The 17,703-nt window shown below is 45.2% G+C and overlaps 1 protein-coding gene across 1 annotated transcript in view; it reads left to right on the top strand.

Annotated features, from left to right (window-relative positions):
- Nucleotides 1-589: 589 nt before the first annotated feature.
- Nucleotides 590-17,703, top strand: part of LOC144772779 (uncharacterized) — a 122,824-nt gene continuing 105,710 nt past the window's right edge. The window contains exons 1-2 of the mRNA XM_078657338.1: nucleotides 590-726; nucleotides 5,287-5,430. Of these exons, the coding sequence (XP_078513464.1) occupies nucleotides 648-726; nucleotides 5,287-5,430 (223 nt within the window). The 5' untranslated portion in view covers nucleotides 590-647. The remainder of the gene's footprint in view (nucleotides 727-5,286; nucleotides 5,431-17,703) is intronic.

Below are 17,703 nucleotides of genomic sequence, written 5' to 3'. Positions count from 1 at the left end.
GAGTGAGCAACAGTGACCCAAAGTCTGACCTCCTACGCCTCAACATATCTGCAATTTCATCCTCCACTTCTGTTGGTACTGTCAAGAACGGGCACTCGGGTAGCTGAGGCCATAATTGTAAGTCAGCAAAACTCCTCCACAAGTAAGGATGGTCTGGGGCTTTGTCAGCTGGTTGTGGGGCTCTGGGGTCAACAGGAAGTGCAAGATCTACAGCTGAAAACCAGCGAGCCCTGGTATACGGCATAGGGTTGGTGTGGGCAAAATCATAGACAAAACCATAGGAGAGACGATAGAGTAAAACCAAAGCTGGAGTATCGGTGGGCTATGTTGTCTTCCACCAGGAAGAAAGGGAATGGGCAGACAACATGCACTACTTTGTGCCATTGGTATTTGAGAGTATTCGACTGCAGTAAATGTATCTGTATTAATGTATCCATACATTTTATCACAAAAGAGATGGAGGAATTGAAACCAGCACCTCCAGAATTTTTTTAGGCGAAAAGGGGAAATGAGCAGAGTGGACATATCCCCTCCCCCATATCTCTCTCTCTGTCTCTCTCTCGCTCTCCCTCTCCCTCTCTTTCGCTTCCTCCCACAGTCCAGCTTGTGCATCCCACTGAGAGTCGAGCAGAGCACACTTTTGGGCCATGGAGCCTCCAGAGTACAGCAACTTCCTCACTTTGCAGCTCCCCTCTGAAACGAGCACAGGAGCAGCTGGCCAAGCAGGTGAGGGGGCGGGAGATTCAGAAGGAAGGAATGGGAGGGTGGGAAGCAGCGTGTGGTCACTCGTGAAGTGCCTAGAAGTGGTCACTGCAGCACCTCAGGGTGGAGATTTTTGTTGACAGAAGTCGCTCGTGAAGTGCCTGGAAGTGGTCACTGCAGCACCTCAGGGTGGAGATTTTTGTTGACAGAAGTTGGTGGTATTTCAATATGTTTGTTCGCATGGGCTTTGGAAAAAAGAGCCGGAGTGATGTGTTATTATTGCAGTCTTGATGCCTTACCCACTAGTCGGTGAAAGCATGTTCATATGGACATTGTTCAGTGATAGCACGTGCACGTTATCATTCACTGACAGTATGTTTGCTTGTGTAGTGTACAGTGACAGCAGGATGGTATGTGCTTTGTTGAGTGACGTCATGTTCTCATGCATATTGTTCAGTGACTGCCTGTTTCAATGTGCGTTTTTCTTTGTCAACATGTTTACATATGCATTCTTTAGGCGCATGGATCTGTGACATCAGGTTCTCGCGCGCATTACTCGGTAAATCCCTATTCTATTGTCCAGTGTCATCAAGTTCACAAGTTCATAATGCAATGACGACGTGCTCACGTGCATTACTTATTTAGTATCATGTGGTCTATACGTGCTTTCTTCAGTAATAGCATTCTCATATTTAAGTTCTTAAGTTTTACTAAAGTATTTACTAATCTACATTCAACCATACAGAGATATGACGGAATAAGGAAAGTATTGGGAAACAGCACGGAACAGCATAACCCTAGGGAGTCAGATTTGGGCGGCTAATTGTGTGATTTCCAGACCGCTGAAGTGGCCACTGTGAATGCATCTGGGCAGTAGACTTTTTGAACTGTCATTCACATTTAGGTGCAGGGATGTCTGTATTATGGGGTCTGCCTGTTCTCCTGAGCTGATGGCAGGCTCTGATGGCAGGGGAGCTGTTTTGGCGCCTCACTTCTTAGGCGAGGCAGCATCATTTGTAATTGGTCTCAGCTGTTGTAAGAAGCCAGTGCAGGTCACAAAGTATGGTATGGCCGTGGTGAGGCTGAATTTCCTCGACGCGGCGCCCAGTCTGGCCATGGAATGAAGTGATGCTTCGATTGCGACAAATGAAGTCTGCGGGACACCTGCGAAAACAGTATTCCAGGGCTCTAACCTAGAGACTGCGAGAGCTTCAACAGATATTTTTTCACATGACCTGAAGAAGTGCTTGATGTTTTTCGAGAAATGTAAGTAGACGTTGACGGACTTGACCACTCTGTTGATTTGTGGAATAAGAGTAGGTGTCAAATCAAGAGTTAAGATAAGGGTCTTCACTATAGAAGATATTGTAGAAGAAAAGCCTTCTATCTTCAGTAAAGTCAGTAGAGAGAGGGCGAAATTATTTTTATGGGATAGTGTAAAGGTGAGGAAATCCGTTTTTTCAGGTTGAGTCTACAGAAAAGAACCAACTTCCAGCTGTTTAGCATATCCAGGCATCTACAGACACTCATGGTGTTGATGTTGTTAGTTTATTTGTGTAACTTTCTATTATTGGTTTACAGATAAGCCTTTGTTCTCTATGACCAGACTCAGTGGCTCCAAGAACGGATTGAACATGGCAGGAGCTAAAATAGAGCTCAGAGGACACCATAAGAAATTGCATTTTCTTGTGAGCTTTAACCTCAAGTCTTCTCAGCTTGGTGTCTGTTGATAAGAAAGGATGAAAAACAGCTCAAGATCAGACTACAAAAGCCAATGAAAAGTGTAAAAAAGTTCGAATCCACTTGTGTGGTCAACTGTGTCGAGATCCTCTAGCAGAGCAAGAAGTTTGAATATGTTGGATCCTTCTTTGTCTAATATTTGTAGTATATCATCCAGCTAGTAGTTTATTTGCTAAATTGACAGCCAGCAAGCAGATGTTTTTTTGACAATGGCAGTATTCTATTTATTAGTAACGTCTTCTCCAACGAGAACACTAACCGGATATCAGTCAGAAGTGACACAGCTAATGCTTTCTAGCATTGAAGTGATCTGTCCAATCTTCAGAGAGTAAGGGGAAAATCATAGGAATGTTTGAAATGGGTTGGTTGACTTTGAAGATATTGCCAGGCAGATGAACTAGGGAATATGTTTGTGTAGGAGGATAGCTTGTCTCTGCTGATGGGAAAGAAAAAGCCCCAGGAGCTCATGTTTTTTGGTGGAGGTAAGCACACATGTCTATTGTTCAGAGTCTGTTCATGTACATTTTTCTGTGACACCTTGTCATTCGCATGTAAATTATATGTAACAGCATATTCATATGTGCATTGTTCAGTTTAAACAAGTTAAATGAAATACAGTTGACGTATATTCACATATGCATTGTTTAGTGACCGACATGTGCATTGTTGGGTCACACAATGCTCCCATATTCGTTGTTCAGTAACAACATACAGATATGAACTTGTGAGATTATTGGCATTGCACAAGCTACAATCTGTAGAGTGACAGACTATTGTAGGGGTATACAAAGAGGGATAGTGGTAGGAAGTGCTGGATTGGGAGTGTAGCTAGCACGTTTATGAAAGCCTTGTTGTAATCACAAATTTAAAAACCTAATCTAAAGTAAGTGGGTAGACCTTAATTTGAACCAGTAGTTGCTGGTAGGGACCACCAGCAGGAATTTTCTAGGGACTGGCCTTTGTTTTGCTGCATCAGATATTAACAGAGAACAAGAGAGAAAAAAAGCACATAATGGTGTAAGAAGGATGAAGAGAAAGACGGAAAAATAGACTTACAGGTTGAAGGCAGGAACTTGCAAGAGTGAGATAAAGGGGCAGGGGGTGTCTGGTAGTGCATTAAAGAGGAATGAGGTTGATTTAAAGCTACAGAGCTTCAGTATTTGGTGCGAGACATTTAATTGCACCGACCGCGGGCTTCTGAGCAGAGCTGTGAGCATCGGCACTCATTATTTTGCAAATTGAGCACTGAAGATAGAAGAGTGAGATAAACTATAGCCCAATAAAAAAACGTTGCCATGACACCTAAAACAGTATGAAAAGAGAGGACAAATAGTTAAGGGAATGGGAAAACGGTGTAGAGCAGCAGTGAGGTAAGTGGGCGAGGAAAGAAAGATGGAAACTTGTTGGCACTTGAGAGACTGAGCTCTATGTCTGCCATCCCTCTCCTCTGGCATCACATGCCAACATTCCTTCCTTGATATATTTCTTAAAAAGCAGTGCACTTGAACAAAAAAACCTTTCAGACTTTTTTTATATTTCCTTTCAGTCCTTTATTTTCAAAGAGATTTCACAAAAAGGCAGCCAAAGTGTTTCGTTCAATACGGCAACAAGCCAAGAGAACTTCTCTCTTTAGATCAAACAAAAGGACTCTGTAGTCATTATCATAGGGCAATTCGCATGCTGGACAAATATGTAACCAATTGGAGAAAGTCTACCTCTAACTCAGCATTAGGTCTACTCAATGCACCAAAAGTCGAATAAATGGGCAGAGGGATAAGTTCCCTCAATCAATATCCGTAATCCCCAGTGGGATAACCGCCGCCTTAATAAGGGCCTTAATACGGCGACCGCTTACTAAGGCGGCGGAGAAATAGATTTTTAAGACATTTCTGAAGAGAATACATATATAAAGAAGTACCTCTGAGCACCATACCCGGACGAAATTATATAAATGGAGGAGAACTAGATCAGAATGACTTAAATAGAGGAAAACATCTGGAAAGCACATCCAGAGCAGAATTAGATCCCTACAGTTTATGCTCCAACCTAAGTCTAGATGTGAATCAACTTGTCAAATCAACACTGAGGGGACCTAGCAGGCACAGTCCTTCCACATACTAGCAACATATTTTAAACTAAGATAGACGAGTTCTTACAAAGTGTGATATTGCTGTTACAAGGTGTCCTCTAAGAACAGAACAAACCAGCCTTGTTGACCACATTACCAGACTTCCTGATCCCATGGCCAGCACAGCCACCTAGGAACAAAACAACAAAAGCTTGTTGAGCTCACAGCCTATCCTAACTGTTCCTGTGGCCACACTCTTGACCCATGATACCAATGTCCTTCACCCAGACCTTATGGTTTACAAACATAGTTGATAACACCCACCATGCTTTTGCTGACTTCAAACTCAGCTCTCTCTTATTTTCACACAAAGGTGGAACTCTCTTCTTGGCAAATGTGTCTTCGTTCTTCTTTTACCTATAAACTTTACATGAACGAACCCAAACTCCTCCACTTGTTGCTGCTGATCATGAACACAATCCTATCTGCTGTAGAACACAATTACCTGGACCATCTTTCAAGTAATTGTGGTCTACAGCCATAGTGTTCTTGAAGCATCCTTGCTCAGACGCTGGCAGTAAATATAGGGTAAATTTCCATTGAGATTCAATACATGTAGATGTCACAAATGTGCATAGCCAGAAATCGAGGAACTGATCTGTCTACCTGGGCCTATGTTGGACACTCGTGATTACAAAATGAGAATCATACAATAGAAACATTGCACACCCTCTCCTATCACTTTGTGAGGAGTAACTCTATTCCTTCTCATCCAGGTACCAATGACGATGACAGCTACAGCAACATTTATCAAGACGTTCTTGCAGCTGGACCTGAGGGGCGAAACCGAGGAAACTCTTTCCAGGAGCCGAGAACCGAAACTTTGAGGAGACCGAACGGGGAAGTGAAAGCAGGCAAATGTGAGTAAGACATAGCGTGCTTCACTGGCATGTCTGTAGCCAGCCAGACACTTATAGGAGGGAGGTGTCTGGGCATCCTTGTGGCCAGGATGTCATTTGGGGAAGCGAACAGCATCCCAGCTAATGCTTAAAAGTCATTTTAGATGTTTCATCTTTCAGCAGCTCGGGCCTTTACCTGATATGAATTAGAGTTTATTAGCATTCTGCATCGCAGGTTTGTAATACGACTGTTTAGAAAAGTAAAAGTATTAAGGCTCTGACACATAAATTGTGAGGCACAGCACCTCTTCTAAAACGCGTGATCAGCAGCAGTTGGAATTAATTTCCACTCAGTCAGACTGTAACAATGGCTGGGACGGTGGTATGCACTTGTGAAGAAAACAGGTACATCTCATTTAAGCAGCCGTGAAGGTCCGAAGGACTCTCTGAGCCTACTTAAAACACAGAATGGACATTTTCTTCTCGCTCTTCTGTATCAATAACTGCAGATAGGGGAATGTAAGGGATTTATAGATTATCCGCTCTGCCCACGTCTACGTGTTGAGACTGCCCTTGTTTAGTAGTACATACAGAGCAAACCCGGAAGAATTCCCACGTGAGTGCTCCAGTGTGGGCTAGATTTGTTTCTGTAAGAAAATTATGTACCTGGATAGAGTGGCAGTTCTACAAAGGAAAATGTTGTGTTTCCCTTATATTTTCAAACTGTACTTGTGGGAGGAGCCCGTCTCATGCAGATTTAACTTAACTTAATTGTGAAGTTTTCTTTTCTGGAAGCTTTGTAAAATTCTGTAGACAATTTAACAATTACCAGAAGATTTTAAGTTTCCTGGTTTTACACTAACACGTTGAAAGTTGGACTTTTGCGCTAATTTATATTACAGGTATCCTCAATTAGCTCTAAGAAAGTGGTTCTGCATAAAATGTACTTTGCACCTGATTTAGAGTATGGTTGGCAAACCGCAAAGCAGCTGGCATGGTCAAGTCTATACGTCCTCTAACCAAGTCACAGGCCACCAGTAATTTTCACAAAGCCACCCACCCAGCAGGATTAAATGAAGAGCAGGGCCAATTGTCATCTTTTGCAGCTCTTAATAAAAGATAAAACATAACTGCCCATTTACATCTGAACAGTTCAGGGGAGAGTCTCCAATAGGAGTTTTGCCTACTCTGTGCTCTGCTTGGAGCGCTGAGTTTGGCGAAAGCTATGCCAACCGCTGCATGGCAGTTTTTTCTTGCTCGTGGCTTGGTTGGCGAGCCCCTGAGTGAAAAAAAAACAAGCGCTAGACTGCCTACCAGCAAGATTTCTCAAAGCAGGCGGTCGCGGCGGGTCACTACTGCTTGCATTGAGAAAGTTGCAGCTCGTGATGTGAATGTTGCCGCTCTAGCAGAACATCTACTCGAGCAGCAGAAAGAAGCAACACGCTCTGACGGGCCGCATGGTGCCATTCATGTTGATTTTGTGTGCACAACATGCTCCCAGCACTAAAATTCAGCACGAGCAGCGCAACAGACCAGAATTCCACCACTCACAGAGCTCTTCAGAATCTCGCAGAGTTTTTAGGTAACTCCACAGAATTCCTCGGGGTAAAACTCCACGAGATCCGCCCACCCTGGTGTCCAAATGTAAGCATAAGAATCTTTGCAATCAATACCATATAATAGGAATATTGGCTGTCACCACGATCATGAATTACCATACATAAAACCTGTTATTACAAAGCTGCGATTACACAGTCTAAAGGAAGCAGGAGAAGGGAAAGCTGGGTGGATGGGCCGGATGTCCTATTACCACCCAACTCTAAACGAGGCAGTTGGTATTCTCTTCCTGTGCAACGGAATAGAAAAACACAGCAAAAGCTAAACTTGCATATAATAGAAATCTGCAGACATTTGCCACCGTGCTCGGAAAAGCTTTGCAGAACGTAAACTTCTAGTTAAGTATTCTGAATACCTATGGCTGCTTTTGTAGAGTTTTTTATATATAGCGCGAACTAGACCCGAACCGAATCAGGTATCAGAGCGCTTTACATAGCACAAGTTACGTTTTACATGAGGACACACTTTTTTTTTCATTTTTAGGCACGGGGAGATTAAGGGCCGGATGTAGGTCGGTCGGTAACGGCCGAAAATCGGTATTTTCGGCCGTTACCGACTGAGATTCACAAAATGGTATGTAGGTCCACATATTTTACAGATTCGGAAAATTTACCGATCGGTAAATTTACCGAATCTGTAAAATACCGAATCGGTATTTTTTACCGATTCGGTAACAATGAGATGTAGGTGGGACTCTTCTGAGTCCCACAAGCCTTACAGAATCGGTATTTTACCATGAAATCCAACTTCATGGTAAAAAACCGATTCCGGTGTGCATGCACATGTGTGCATGCACACCTGTGCCATATGACAGGCAGACCTGCCCTTAGGGCAGGTATGCCTGCCACATGGCCCCCGAATCTTTTTTGGGGGTGCTAGAGGGTGTCAAAGTGACACCCCCTGCACCCTTGTCAAAATCGGTATTTACCGATTCTGTAAATACCGACCGGTAATGCCCCATTCATTCCTATGGGCTTCAAAGCCCATAGGAATGAATGGGACATTACCGGTCGGTATTTACAGAATCGGTAAATACCGATTTTTACCGATTCGGTAGCAGGAACATCTGGATGTTCCTACATCTCAACCCCTTAGATTTACCGATTTTTAATTACCGAATCAGTATGATTCGGTAATTTAAAATCGGTAAATCTATTTTACCTACATCGGGGCCCAAGTGATTTGCCCAGAATCACAGGAGGTTTTTGGCGTCGTTACCGAGACTCGAACCCAGATCCCCAGGTCCGAGGTCGAGCGCCTTAGCCGTTAGGCCAACTCCTCTGCTTGGTCCGGGTGAATTATAGTGGAAATTATTTCAGATCATCATTCGGAGTTTGTAAATAGAGCAATATGGTGTTTGCCCTAGGTGTGCCATTCTGAGTTAGGGGGACCATTTTACTTGACTTTTCCACACACAAATCCCTGTAGAGAAAAACAGGAGAAATTTGTTGCTAGAATTTCCATTCCAAGATTTGCAAATTAGAACGGGAGAAATCATGCATGTGTAACAAGCGTTAACATTTATACCCCTCATTCTGGCCTAAGGAATTCTGAATTGGGAGGTATGTTTTTCTGGGAATATTCTGCAAGGTGCAATCATGACTTTTCCGCAGGCCGATTTTAAATCCAAGTATTCCGTGGGGCACAGGATGAGGCATTATAAATAACCTTGAAAAGTGGAAACATCTTAGCTATGGAGAAGTGAAATCAGAAACCTTTGCAGCCATTGCAAAAATTGCGAACTTGACACAACTTCACTGGCAAAGAAGGAGACTTAACATGCTGGTAACCTCCACCTCATACATACCATGCTGTGGTACTTTAAAGGCAGAGAGGATGGGGAGAGGATGTGGCTTCCTAGGCCAGGCCACCCCCACGCTCCTACTGCTGCTCGTTCCCGCCTCCTGTGCCTCCTGTGACCTTCAGGCGCTGCCTCCTGCATTTCTACCGCTGCAGGCGACCCAGCCGCCGCTGAGCCGCCCGCACTCGCGTCCCCGCTTTCCCGCCGCTGCCTTCCCTGCAGCCCCGCCCCCCGCCAGCCGATTGGGCACCCCGCTCCCGCCTCCCAGAGGACCCTCCCTCCCGGCTCCCTTCTTATGATGCCTCCTCGCACGCACAGCGGTCACGCGCAGCGGACGCGCCGATTGTGCCCTGAAGGCAAGCCCGTCTACGACCGTCCGCGCCTGGACCGCGCCCAGCGCCGGTACCCCTGGCCCCCACCGCCAAGGCAAGACTACACGACAGACCTACGACGCCGCAACCCTCCACGCACTCAATGCCGGTCAGAACCCTGCCTGCTACCGCGCCACCCCGAGGCGCACCCATGGACCCTTCGCCTGCAGAGCCTGCCGATTCACCTGCTACCGGACCTGCACCACCCCCACCGAGTCCAACACCAACAGCAAGCACCTGAAATGCATCCTGCTCAACACCCGCTCCGTCCACAGGCACGCCGTAGAACTCTGGGACCTGCTCGACGCGACAGCGCCTGACGTGGCCTTCCTCACCGAAACCTGGATGAACGCCTCCTCAGCGCCCGACATCGCCATAGCCATCCCGGACGGCTACAAGATCACTCGAAGGGACCGCGTCAACCAGACGGGAGGAGGCGTCGCCATCGTACACAAGAACACCATCCGCATCTCGACTAACTCCGACGAAACCCTCACCGCCGCCGAACACCTGCACTTCCAGATACACACCGACCCCAAGACCACCCTCAGAGGCACCCTCATCTACAGACCACCGGGACCACGCACACAATTCAGCGAAGACATCGCAGACTTCATCAGCCCACACGCCCTTACCTCTGCCGACTACATCCTCCTAGGGGACCTCAACTTTCACCTGGAGAACAACAACGACAGAAACACCACCGCCCTGCTGGACAACCTCGCCAACCTCGGCCTCAAGCAACTGGTGAACACCCCCACCCACTACGCCGGCCACACGCTTGACCCCGTCTTCTCATCCAGCAAGCATATCTCCTTCAGCCACGCCACCGGACTCCACTGGACAGACCACAGCTGCGTCCACTTCAGCTTCAGAAGAACTACGACCCACCACCACCCGCAACAGTTCCCCCGCCGAAGCTGGAGCAAGATCACCTCCGAGCAGCTCACCGCCTCCCTCAGCCAGAACACTCCAACCAGCACAACAGACCCCAACGAAGCAGCCAACAACCTCACCAAGTGGCTGACCGCCTGCGCCGATAACCTCGCACCACTAAAGAACCCTCCCAGCAGACCCGGCAGCAAGAAAACCCCCTGGTTCACCGACGAACTCAAGGAATCCAAGAAGAACTGCCGCACCCTCGAGAAAGCCTGGAGGCTCAAACACAGCACAGACAACAGGACCGCCCTCAAGCACGCCATCCGCAAACACCATCAGCTGATCCGCGCCACCAAGAAGAAGGCACTCAAAGAACGACTGGACAACAACACCCACGACAGCAAGGAACTCTTCAACATCGTCAAAGAGTTCTCCAACCCCGGCGCCGGAAACAACGACATCACTCCCTCGCAAGACCTCTGCAACTCACTCGCCTCGTTCTTCCACCGCAAGATCGCCGACATACACAACAGCTTCGACGCACAGACCACGCACCCTACCACCGAACCAGAGTCCGCCACCACCACCCTCTGCAACTGGACCCCGATCAGCACCGAAGACACCACCCGCACAATGAACACCATCCACTCCGGATCACCAACCGACCCGTGCCCACACCACGTCTTCAACAAAGCCGACGCCACCATTGCACCCCATCTCAGAGACACCATCAACTCCTCCTTCCACACCGCCACCTTCCCGGAGAGCTGGAAGCACGCCGAGCTGACCGCACTCCTGAAGAAACCAACGGCAGACCCCACCGACCTCAAGAACTACCGTCCCATCTCACTCCTTCCATTTCCGGCCAAAGTCATCGAGAAGACCGTCAACAAACAGCTTGCCGCCTTCCTCGAGACGAACGGATCCCTCGACCCCTCGCAGTCCGGGTTTCGGGCCAACCACAGCACCGAGACCGCCCTTATCGCCACCACCGACGACATCAGAACCCTGATCGACAACGGGGAAACAGCGGCCCTCATCCTCCTGGACCTCTCCGCGGCATTCGACACCGTCTGCCACCGCACACTAGTGAAGCGCCTCAACAACGTCGGAATCCGAGAGAAAGCGCTGGAATGGATCATCTCGTTCCTCACCGGAAGAACCCAGAGAGTCCGCCTCCCCCCGTTCAGATCCGAGGCCACCGAAGTCATCTGCAGCGTACCACAAGGGTCTTCACTCAGCCCAACCCTCTTCAACGTCTACATGAGCCCCCTCGCTGCCATCGCATGCCAGCACAACCTCAACATCATCTCCTACGCCGACGACTCCCAGCTCATCCTCTCCCTCACCAACGACCCCACCACCGCCAGAGCCAACCTACACGAAGGGATGAAAGACGTCGCCGACTGGATGAGAAGCAGCCGCCTTAAACTGAACTCAGACAAGACGGAAGTCCTCATCCTGGGATCATCACCCCCTGCCTGGGACGACTCCTGGTGGCTCCCCGCCCTGGGCAGCGCACCCAAACCAACGGACCACGCACGAAACCTGGGCTTCATCCTGGACTCCTCCCTGTCAATGACCAGACAAGTCAACGCCGTCTCATCCTCGTGCTTCAACACCCTGCGCATGCTTCGCAAGATCTTCAGATGGATCCCCACGGAAACCAGGAAGACCGTCACCCAAGCACTCGTCACCAGCCGACTAGACTACGGGAACACCCTCTACGCCGGAACCACCGCCAAACTCCGAAAAAGACTCCAACGCATCCAGAACGCCTCCGCACGACTCATCCTCGACATCCCCCGACACAGTCACGTAACCGGACACCTGAGAGACCTGCACTGGCTCCCCGTCAGCAAGAGAATCACGTTCAGACTCCTCACCCACGCACACAAGGCTCTCCACAACCTGGGCCCCAAGTACCTCAACGACCACATGACCTTCTACACGCCCCCCCGCCAGCTACGATCGACCAACCACGCACTCGCCACCGTACCACGCATCCGCAAAGCCACTGCCGGAGGAAGATCCTTCTCCTACCTGGCAGCCAAGACTTGGAACTCCCTCCCCACCCACCTTCGGCGAACCCAAGACCATCTCTCCTTCAGGAAGCAGCTCAAGACCTGGCTGTTCGAGCAGTGACCCACCCCTCCCCCAGCACCTTGAGACCCGCCCGGGTGAGTAGCGCGCTATACAAATGTCGTGATTGATTGATTGATTGATTGATTGATTGGCCTAACAGCTAGAGCAGTGGAACTTGGAGCTGGGGAACCAGGTTCGAGTCTCTGCAGGGACGCTCAACATCCTGTGATTCTGGGCAAATCATGTAATCTCTCCAGGCCTAACCAAAAAAAATAAAAAATGAATGTGTCCATATGTTATGTATCTGGTGCTCATGTAAAGCGCTCCGATACCTTCGGGTCTAGTTTGCGCTAAATAACCACCACCCCCAAACAAAAGGCCAACATAACATGTTGCGAAAAACTGTCTGAATCAATGGCATGTTGCGTTTTTGCTAATGCAGGGATATTATATGATGAGTAGAATAGTGCAAACTGAAGGTCAACCTAAAATCTTTTGAAGGCGTGTCCAAGAAAATGCAGCTATATGCATCATGACTGCAGTGCCCGATTACAAACCCTTTGAACCATGTCCCCAACAAATTAGACCCTTAGTTTCAAACACAGTGGCGCTCCTGACAAATAATTTTCTGTTCTTAAATGTTTCCAGCAGGTTTGTGATACCAAGAAATACTTTATTTATTTTATTTAAAAGGTTTTATAGAACGCAAACACGATCCTTGTGGATATCAGAGTGCTTTACATTGAGCAATGCTAATTCTACAACCAAGTAAATGCAGGTGAATCAATAACACAGAAAAATCCTTGCGTATAACAGAGCGCTTTAAACTAAGCAATGTTAAACCTTAAAATGTGCAGGTAAATCAGGTTATACATAACATCTCTGGAGACAGGCAGAGTAACAGGAACATATGAGGAACGTATGATTGAATCAAAACAAAGTCAAATAGGGTGACTAGGATGTTTCGATGGACCCATATCATCATTAGGATTTGTTGGTAGGGTATAGATGATCTTAGAACTTTTTTCGACTAGGGTCAGGTACATTTTGCCATGAGAATCGCTTTTACTTCCTTTTTAAAAGATGCGGTTGAAGGAATCAGTCTGGTTTCTGGGGAAAGAGTATTTCATACCCTGGGCGCCATCCCAGAGAAGGATTGTTTGTATGTTTTTCTCTTGTTGAACCTTTGAGGTTTCAGTAGTAGATTTTCCACACTCCTTGAGGATCTTACGCCCCCAGAGATTGACAGTTTCTGTGCGAGGTAGCTGGGTGCATTTTGATGTAAGGCCTTATGCGTCATGCACTCTATTTTTAGATGAATTCTGGCTTCAAGAGGTAGCCAATTCAGGGACTTTAAGATTGGTGATATGTGGGAACTCCTTTTCGAGCCGATGATGAGTCTCGCTGCAGCATTTATTGAGGCTCTTAGGGGAGCTGTGGTAGCTTTTGGAAGGCCACACAGAGAGACAATTCCGTACTCCACCGAGGGATAACTAGCACTTGTACTGCCAGCTTGAAGTCATTAGCTTGCAGGAAGGGTTTCAGCTTCCTCAGTGTGTTTATCTGGAAGTTTGCTCCCTTTGTGGCGTTGCTGATATGTTTCTGCATCGTGAGGTTACTGTCAAGAGTTATTCAAAGCGATTTTGCGGAGTCCACAATGGGTGGTTGAACGTTGAGTGCAGTAAGATGTTTGATCAAGTCTTGCATTATGGGGACTTTGGCGGGTGGTGCTATAAGGAGGAATTCGTTTTTTAGAGAGGTTAGTTTGAGATGATTTTCTGCCAGCCAGGTCTGGGTGTTTCTGAGCGTTGAGCTAAGCAATGTAATGTCTTCTAGGGAGTTGATCTTAAGATACAGTTGTGTATCATCAGCATACATATAATATTACATGTTAGACACCTGTAGAATATCGGTGAGTGGTTCCATGAAAAGGTTAAACATTGTCGGAGATAGTGAAGACCCTTGCGGGACTCCCAACGTTAGTGGTACGGGTTTGGAAAGAGTGTTGTTGACCTTGAATTTTTGTGTTCGGTGGTGGAGAAAAGAGGTAAACCAGTTTAATGCTGAACCTGATAGACCCATTCTATGTTTCAGAAGATCTATCAGATTCTCGTGTTTGACCGTATCAAAGGCTGAGGATAGGTCTAATAGGATGAGTAGGCATGATCCGTTCTGGTCAAGGATTTGTAGCGCATCGTCAATAATGTGTGTCATGGCAGATTCAGTGCCGTGGCCAGCTCTAAAGCCTGATTGGTGCTTGTTAAGAAGGTCAAAGTGATCAATATGTTTAGTCAGTTGGTGGTGTACATATTTCTCGAGTAGTTTGGGCAAGGTAGGAATATTAGATATCAGACTATAGTTGTTAAGGTCCGTAGGGTCGGCTGTTGGTTTCTTTAGGATGGATGACACCTGTCCGACTTTGAGAGATTCTGGGATGCAGCCTTGTTGAAGTGAGCTGTTGATGATTTTTGTCCAGAGAGGCAGAAACCATGGAGTTAAGTCTTTAACAACGTTTGCAGGAAGAGGATTGGTGAGGTGGTTGGCAGGCTTCAGGTCAAAAAGAAACTTGCCTAAAGCCTCTTCAGTGCAAGTAGCAAAGGATGACCATGCTGCTTCATTTTTTAGTTCAAACTTCGAGGGGATTTGATGTGGGGCGGTTGGTGGGTGGTTTTCGTGTGAGGGAAGGTGTGTAGTAATAGATCATTTAGGAGATCCTCCTCGATGTTGTCAGTTTCTGCTTGAAGAAGGCAGAGAATTCTTCACAGGTGGGTTGCTGTAGGGCTATGTCATGTTGATGTTAAGGAGCGTCCTTAGATTGAGTTTTGATTAACTCGAAAAGTTTTTGGGGGACGATTTCTTGCTTGGTCTAGTTGGTGGCTGAAGAAGTCTGCTTTAGTGTGCTTGATCTTCTTGTAATAGGCATTTCTCTTTTTCCTTAGTAACTTGAGGTGGTTGGCGGATGGGGCTGATCTCCAGTTGCGTTCAAAAGTTCTGAGAGACCATCTGTCCTCATTAAGAAGTCCGTATACCAAGGCTTAGAGTCTTTAGTAGAAATTCTCTTTAGTGGAAGGGGGGCTACCTTGTTAACTATCGAGGTCATGGAGTTTAGATAGTGGTTGGTAAGACGGTTGACGTCGGAGGTGCCTGCCGGAGGTCGAAGAAGGTTGAAGCTGGAGGAAGGTAATGTGTTGGGGTTAAGTTGTTTTAAGTCTCTTTTCCAGATCTTTGGTTTTGTGGATTGGACTGAGTTGAGTGTTACTGTTTCCTTTATAAAGAAGGTGATAATGTGATGGTCCGACCAGTCACAAGGTTGGATCGCCTCCAGCTGAATGATGTCCTTTTTGGAGATTATCAGATCCAGGGTTGAGCCTTTATTATGTGTGGGTCTGTTGCAGGTTTGGGTGAGGGCTAGGTCATCAATGACGTTTTTGAGACTGTTGACCACTGCATCGTTGTTGTTGTTCCAATATAGATTGAAGTTGCCAAGGAAAAGTTTGGTAATTTGCCGCCCGGTGTTCGTTGAAATCATGTCCATGAGGTGTTCGGTGAAGGTGAGGTTGTCTCCTGGTGGATGATAAATTGTGTGTAGCGAGCATACTGGTTTGCTGTTGCTACTAATGTCTAGGCATATGTATTCACAGGACAAAACAGGGGATATGGCACTGGTTATCGTGATGTTGCTACGATGTATACATGCTATACCACCCCTTATTTTATCAGTTCTGTCGAGGGTAACTACACAAAATATCAAATTCAAAATATAGAATTACCAAAATATCGAATGGACAGAATATAGTGGTGAAAACTATCGAATTTAAGGTAAGTAATTTAATATGGATTTTTTTTAAATATAGAAAGTAAAAATATCGAGTATATAATATAGGTATTAAAATATATCGAATTTTTAATAATATCAATTTTTTTAAGTGTTTTGTATGTTAGTATATTTGTGAAAAGTGTATATTTTTTTGTAATTCATTTTAAGTAATGAATTTTATGTTATTTAAGTTTTGCGTAATTTAATTCTGTAGTGGGTTGTGGGTTTATGGGGGAATAGGGTGGTAAGTAATTTAATTATATTAAATTAAATATTAATTTTTAGAAATTAATAATTATTTTTTATTTAATTTTGCGTTTTAGTTCTGTAGCGGGTTGTGGGTTTATAGGGGAATAGGGAGGGAAGTAATTTAATTGTTATTAATTAAATATTTTAATGTATTTATTGGTATTCATTTTGAATTAATTGTTCATTAATGTTTAATTGGAATTAATTATTAATTTCTTTTTCGTAGCGGGTTGTGGGTTTATAGGGGAATATGGTGGGAAGTAATTTAATTGTAATTAAGTAAATCATTTTGATTTATTTATTGGTATTGATTTTTAAGTTATAGTTAATTAAGTGTTAATTGTTAATTAATTTGTATTAATAAGTAATTCATTTTAATAACTAATATTTATTTGTAATTTTACATGATTAATTATTACATAATATTAAATTGGTAATTAATTTTAATTAATGTTTTATTGGTATTGATATTTAATTTATTTTTATTATTATATTAAATCTTTACTTTCCCTACTGTTAAACTCACTAGAGTGGGAATAGTAATTTTTACCCATAGGCTATCCAACGCTTTCCCTACTGTTGCACTCTCTGGAGTGGGAATAGTAATTTTTACCCTCCCGCTATCCAATGCTTTCCCTACTGTTGCACTCTCTGGAGTGGGAATAGTAATTTTTACCCTCCCGCTATCCAACGCCTTCCCTACTGTTGCACTTTCTGGAGTGAGAATAGTAATTTTAACCCCTACTCTATCCAACGTTTTCCCTACTGTTGCACTCTCTGGAGTGGTAATAGTAATTTTTACCCCTACGCTATCCAACGCTTTCTCTACTGTTGCACTCTCTGGAGTGGGAATTGTAATTTTTACCCCTACGCTATCCAACGCTTTCCCTACTGTTGCACTCTCTGGAGTGGGAATAGTAATTTTTAACCCTACGCTATCCAACGCTTTCCCTACTGTTGCACTCTCTGGAGTGGGAATGGTAATTTTTACCCTCACGCTAGCCAACGCTTTCCCTACTGTTCCACTCTCTAGAGTGGGAATAGTAATTTTTACCCTCCCGCTATCCAACGCTTTCCCTACTGTTGCACTCACTGGAGTGGGAATAGTAATTTTTACCCTCCCGCTATCCAACGCTTTCCCTACTGTTGCACTCACTGGAGTGGTAATAGTAATTTTTACCCCTAGGCTATCCAACGTTTTCCCTACTGTTGCACTCACTGGAGTGGCAATAGTAAATGTTACCCTCCCGCTATCCTACGGAAAAAATATTGTATATTTTTTATTAATATTATGTTAATATATATATATATATATATATATATATATATATATATATATATGTATGTATGTATGTGTTAAAAAATAAAATTGTATGGTTTTTTATAACTTAAATTAATTTTTAATAATTTTAAGGTTATTTAAGTATTTTTAAGTATGTTTTAGTTAATTATATTTATTATTTTATTAATTTTAA

This window comes from Lissotriton helveticus, chromosome 1_1, assembly GCF_964261635.1.
Source record: "Lissotriton helveticus chromosome 1_1, aLisHel1.1, whole genome shotgun sequence".
NCBI classification, from domain to species: Eukaryota; Metazoa; Chordata; class Amphibia; order Caudata; family Salamandridae; genus Lissotriton; species Lissotriton helveticus.
The sequence above is the reverse complement of the archived record's forward strand: the minus strand, read 5'-3'. Positions and strand labels throughout refer to the sequence as shown.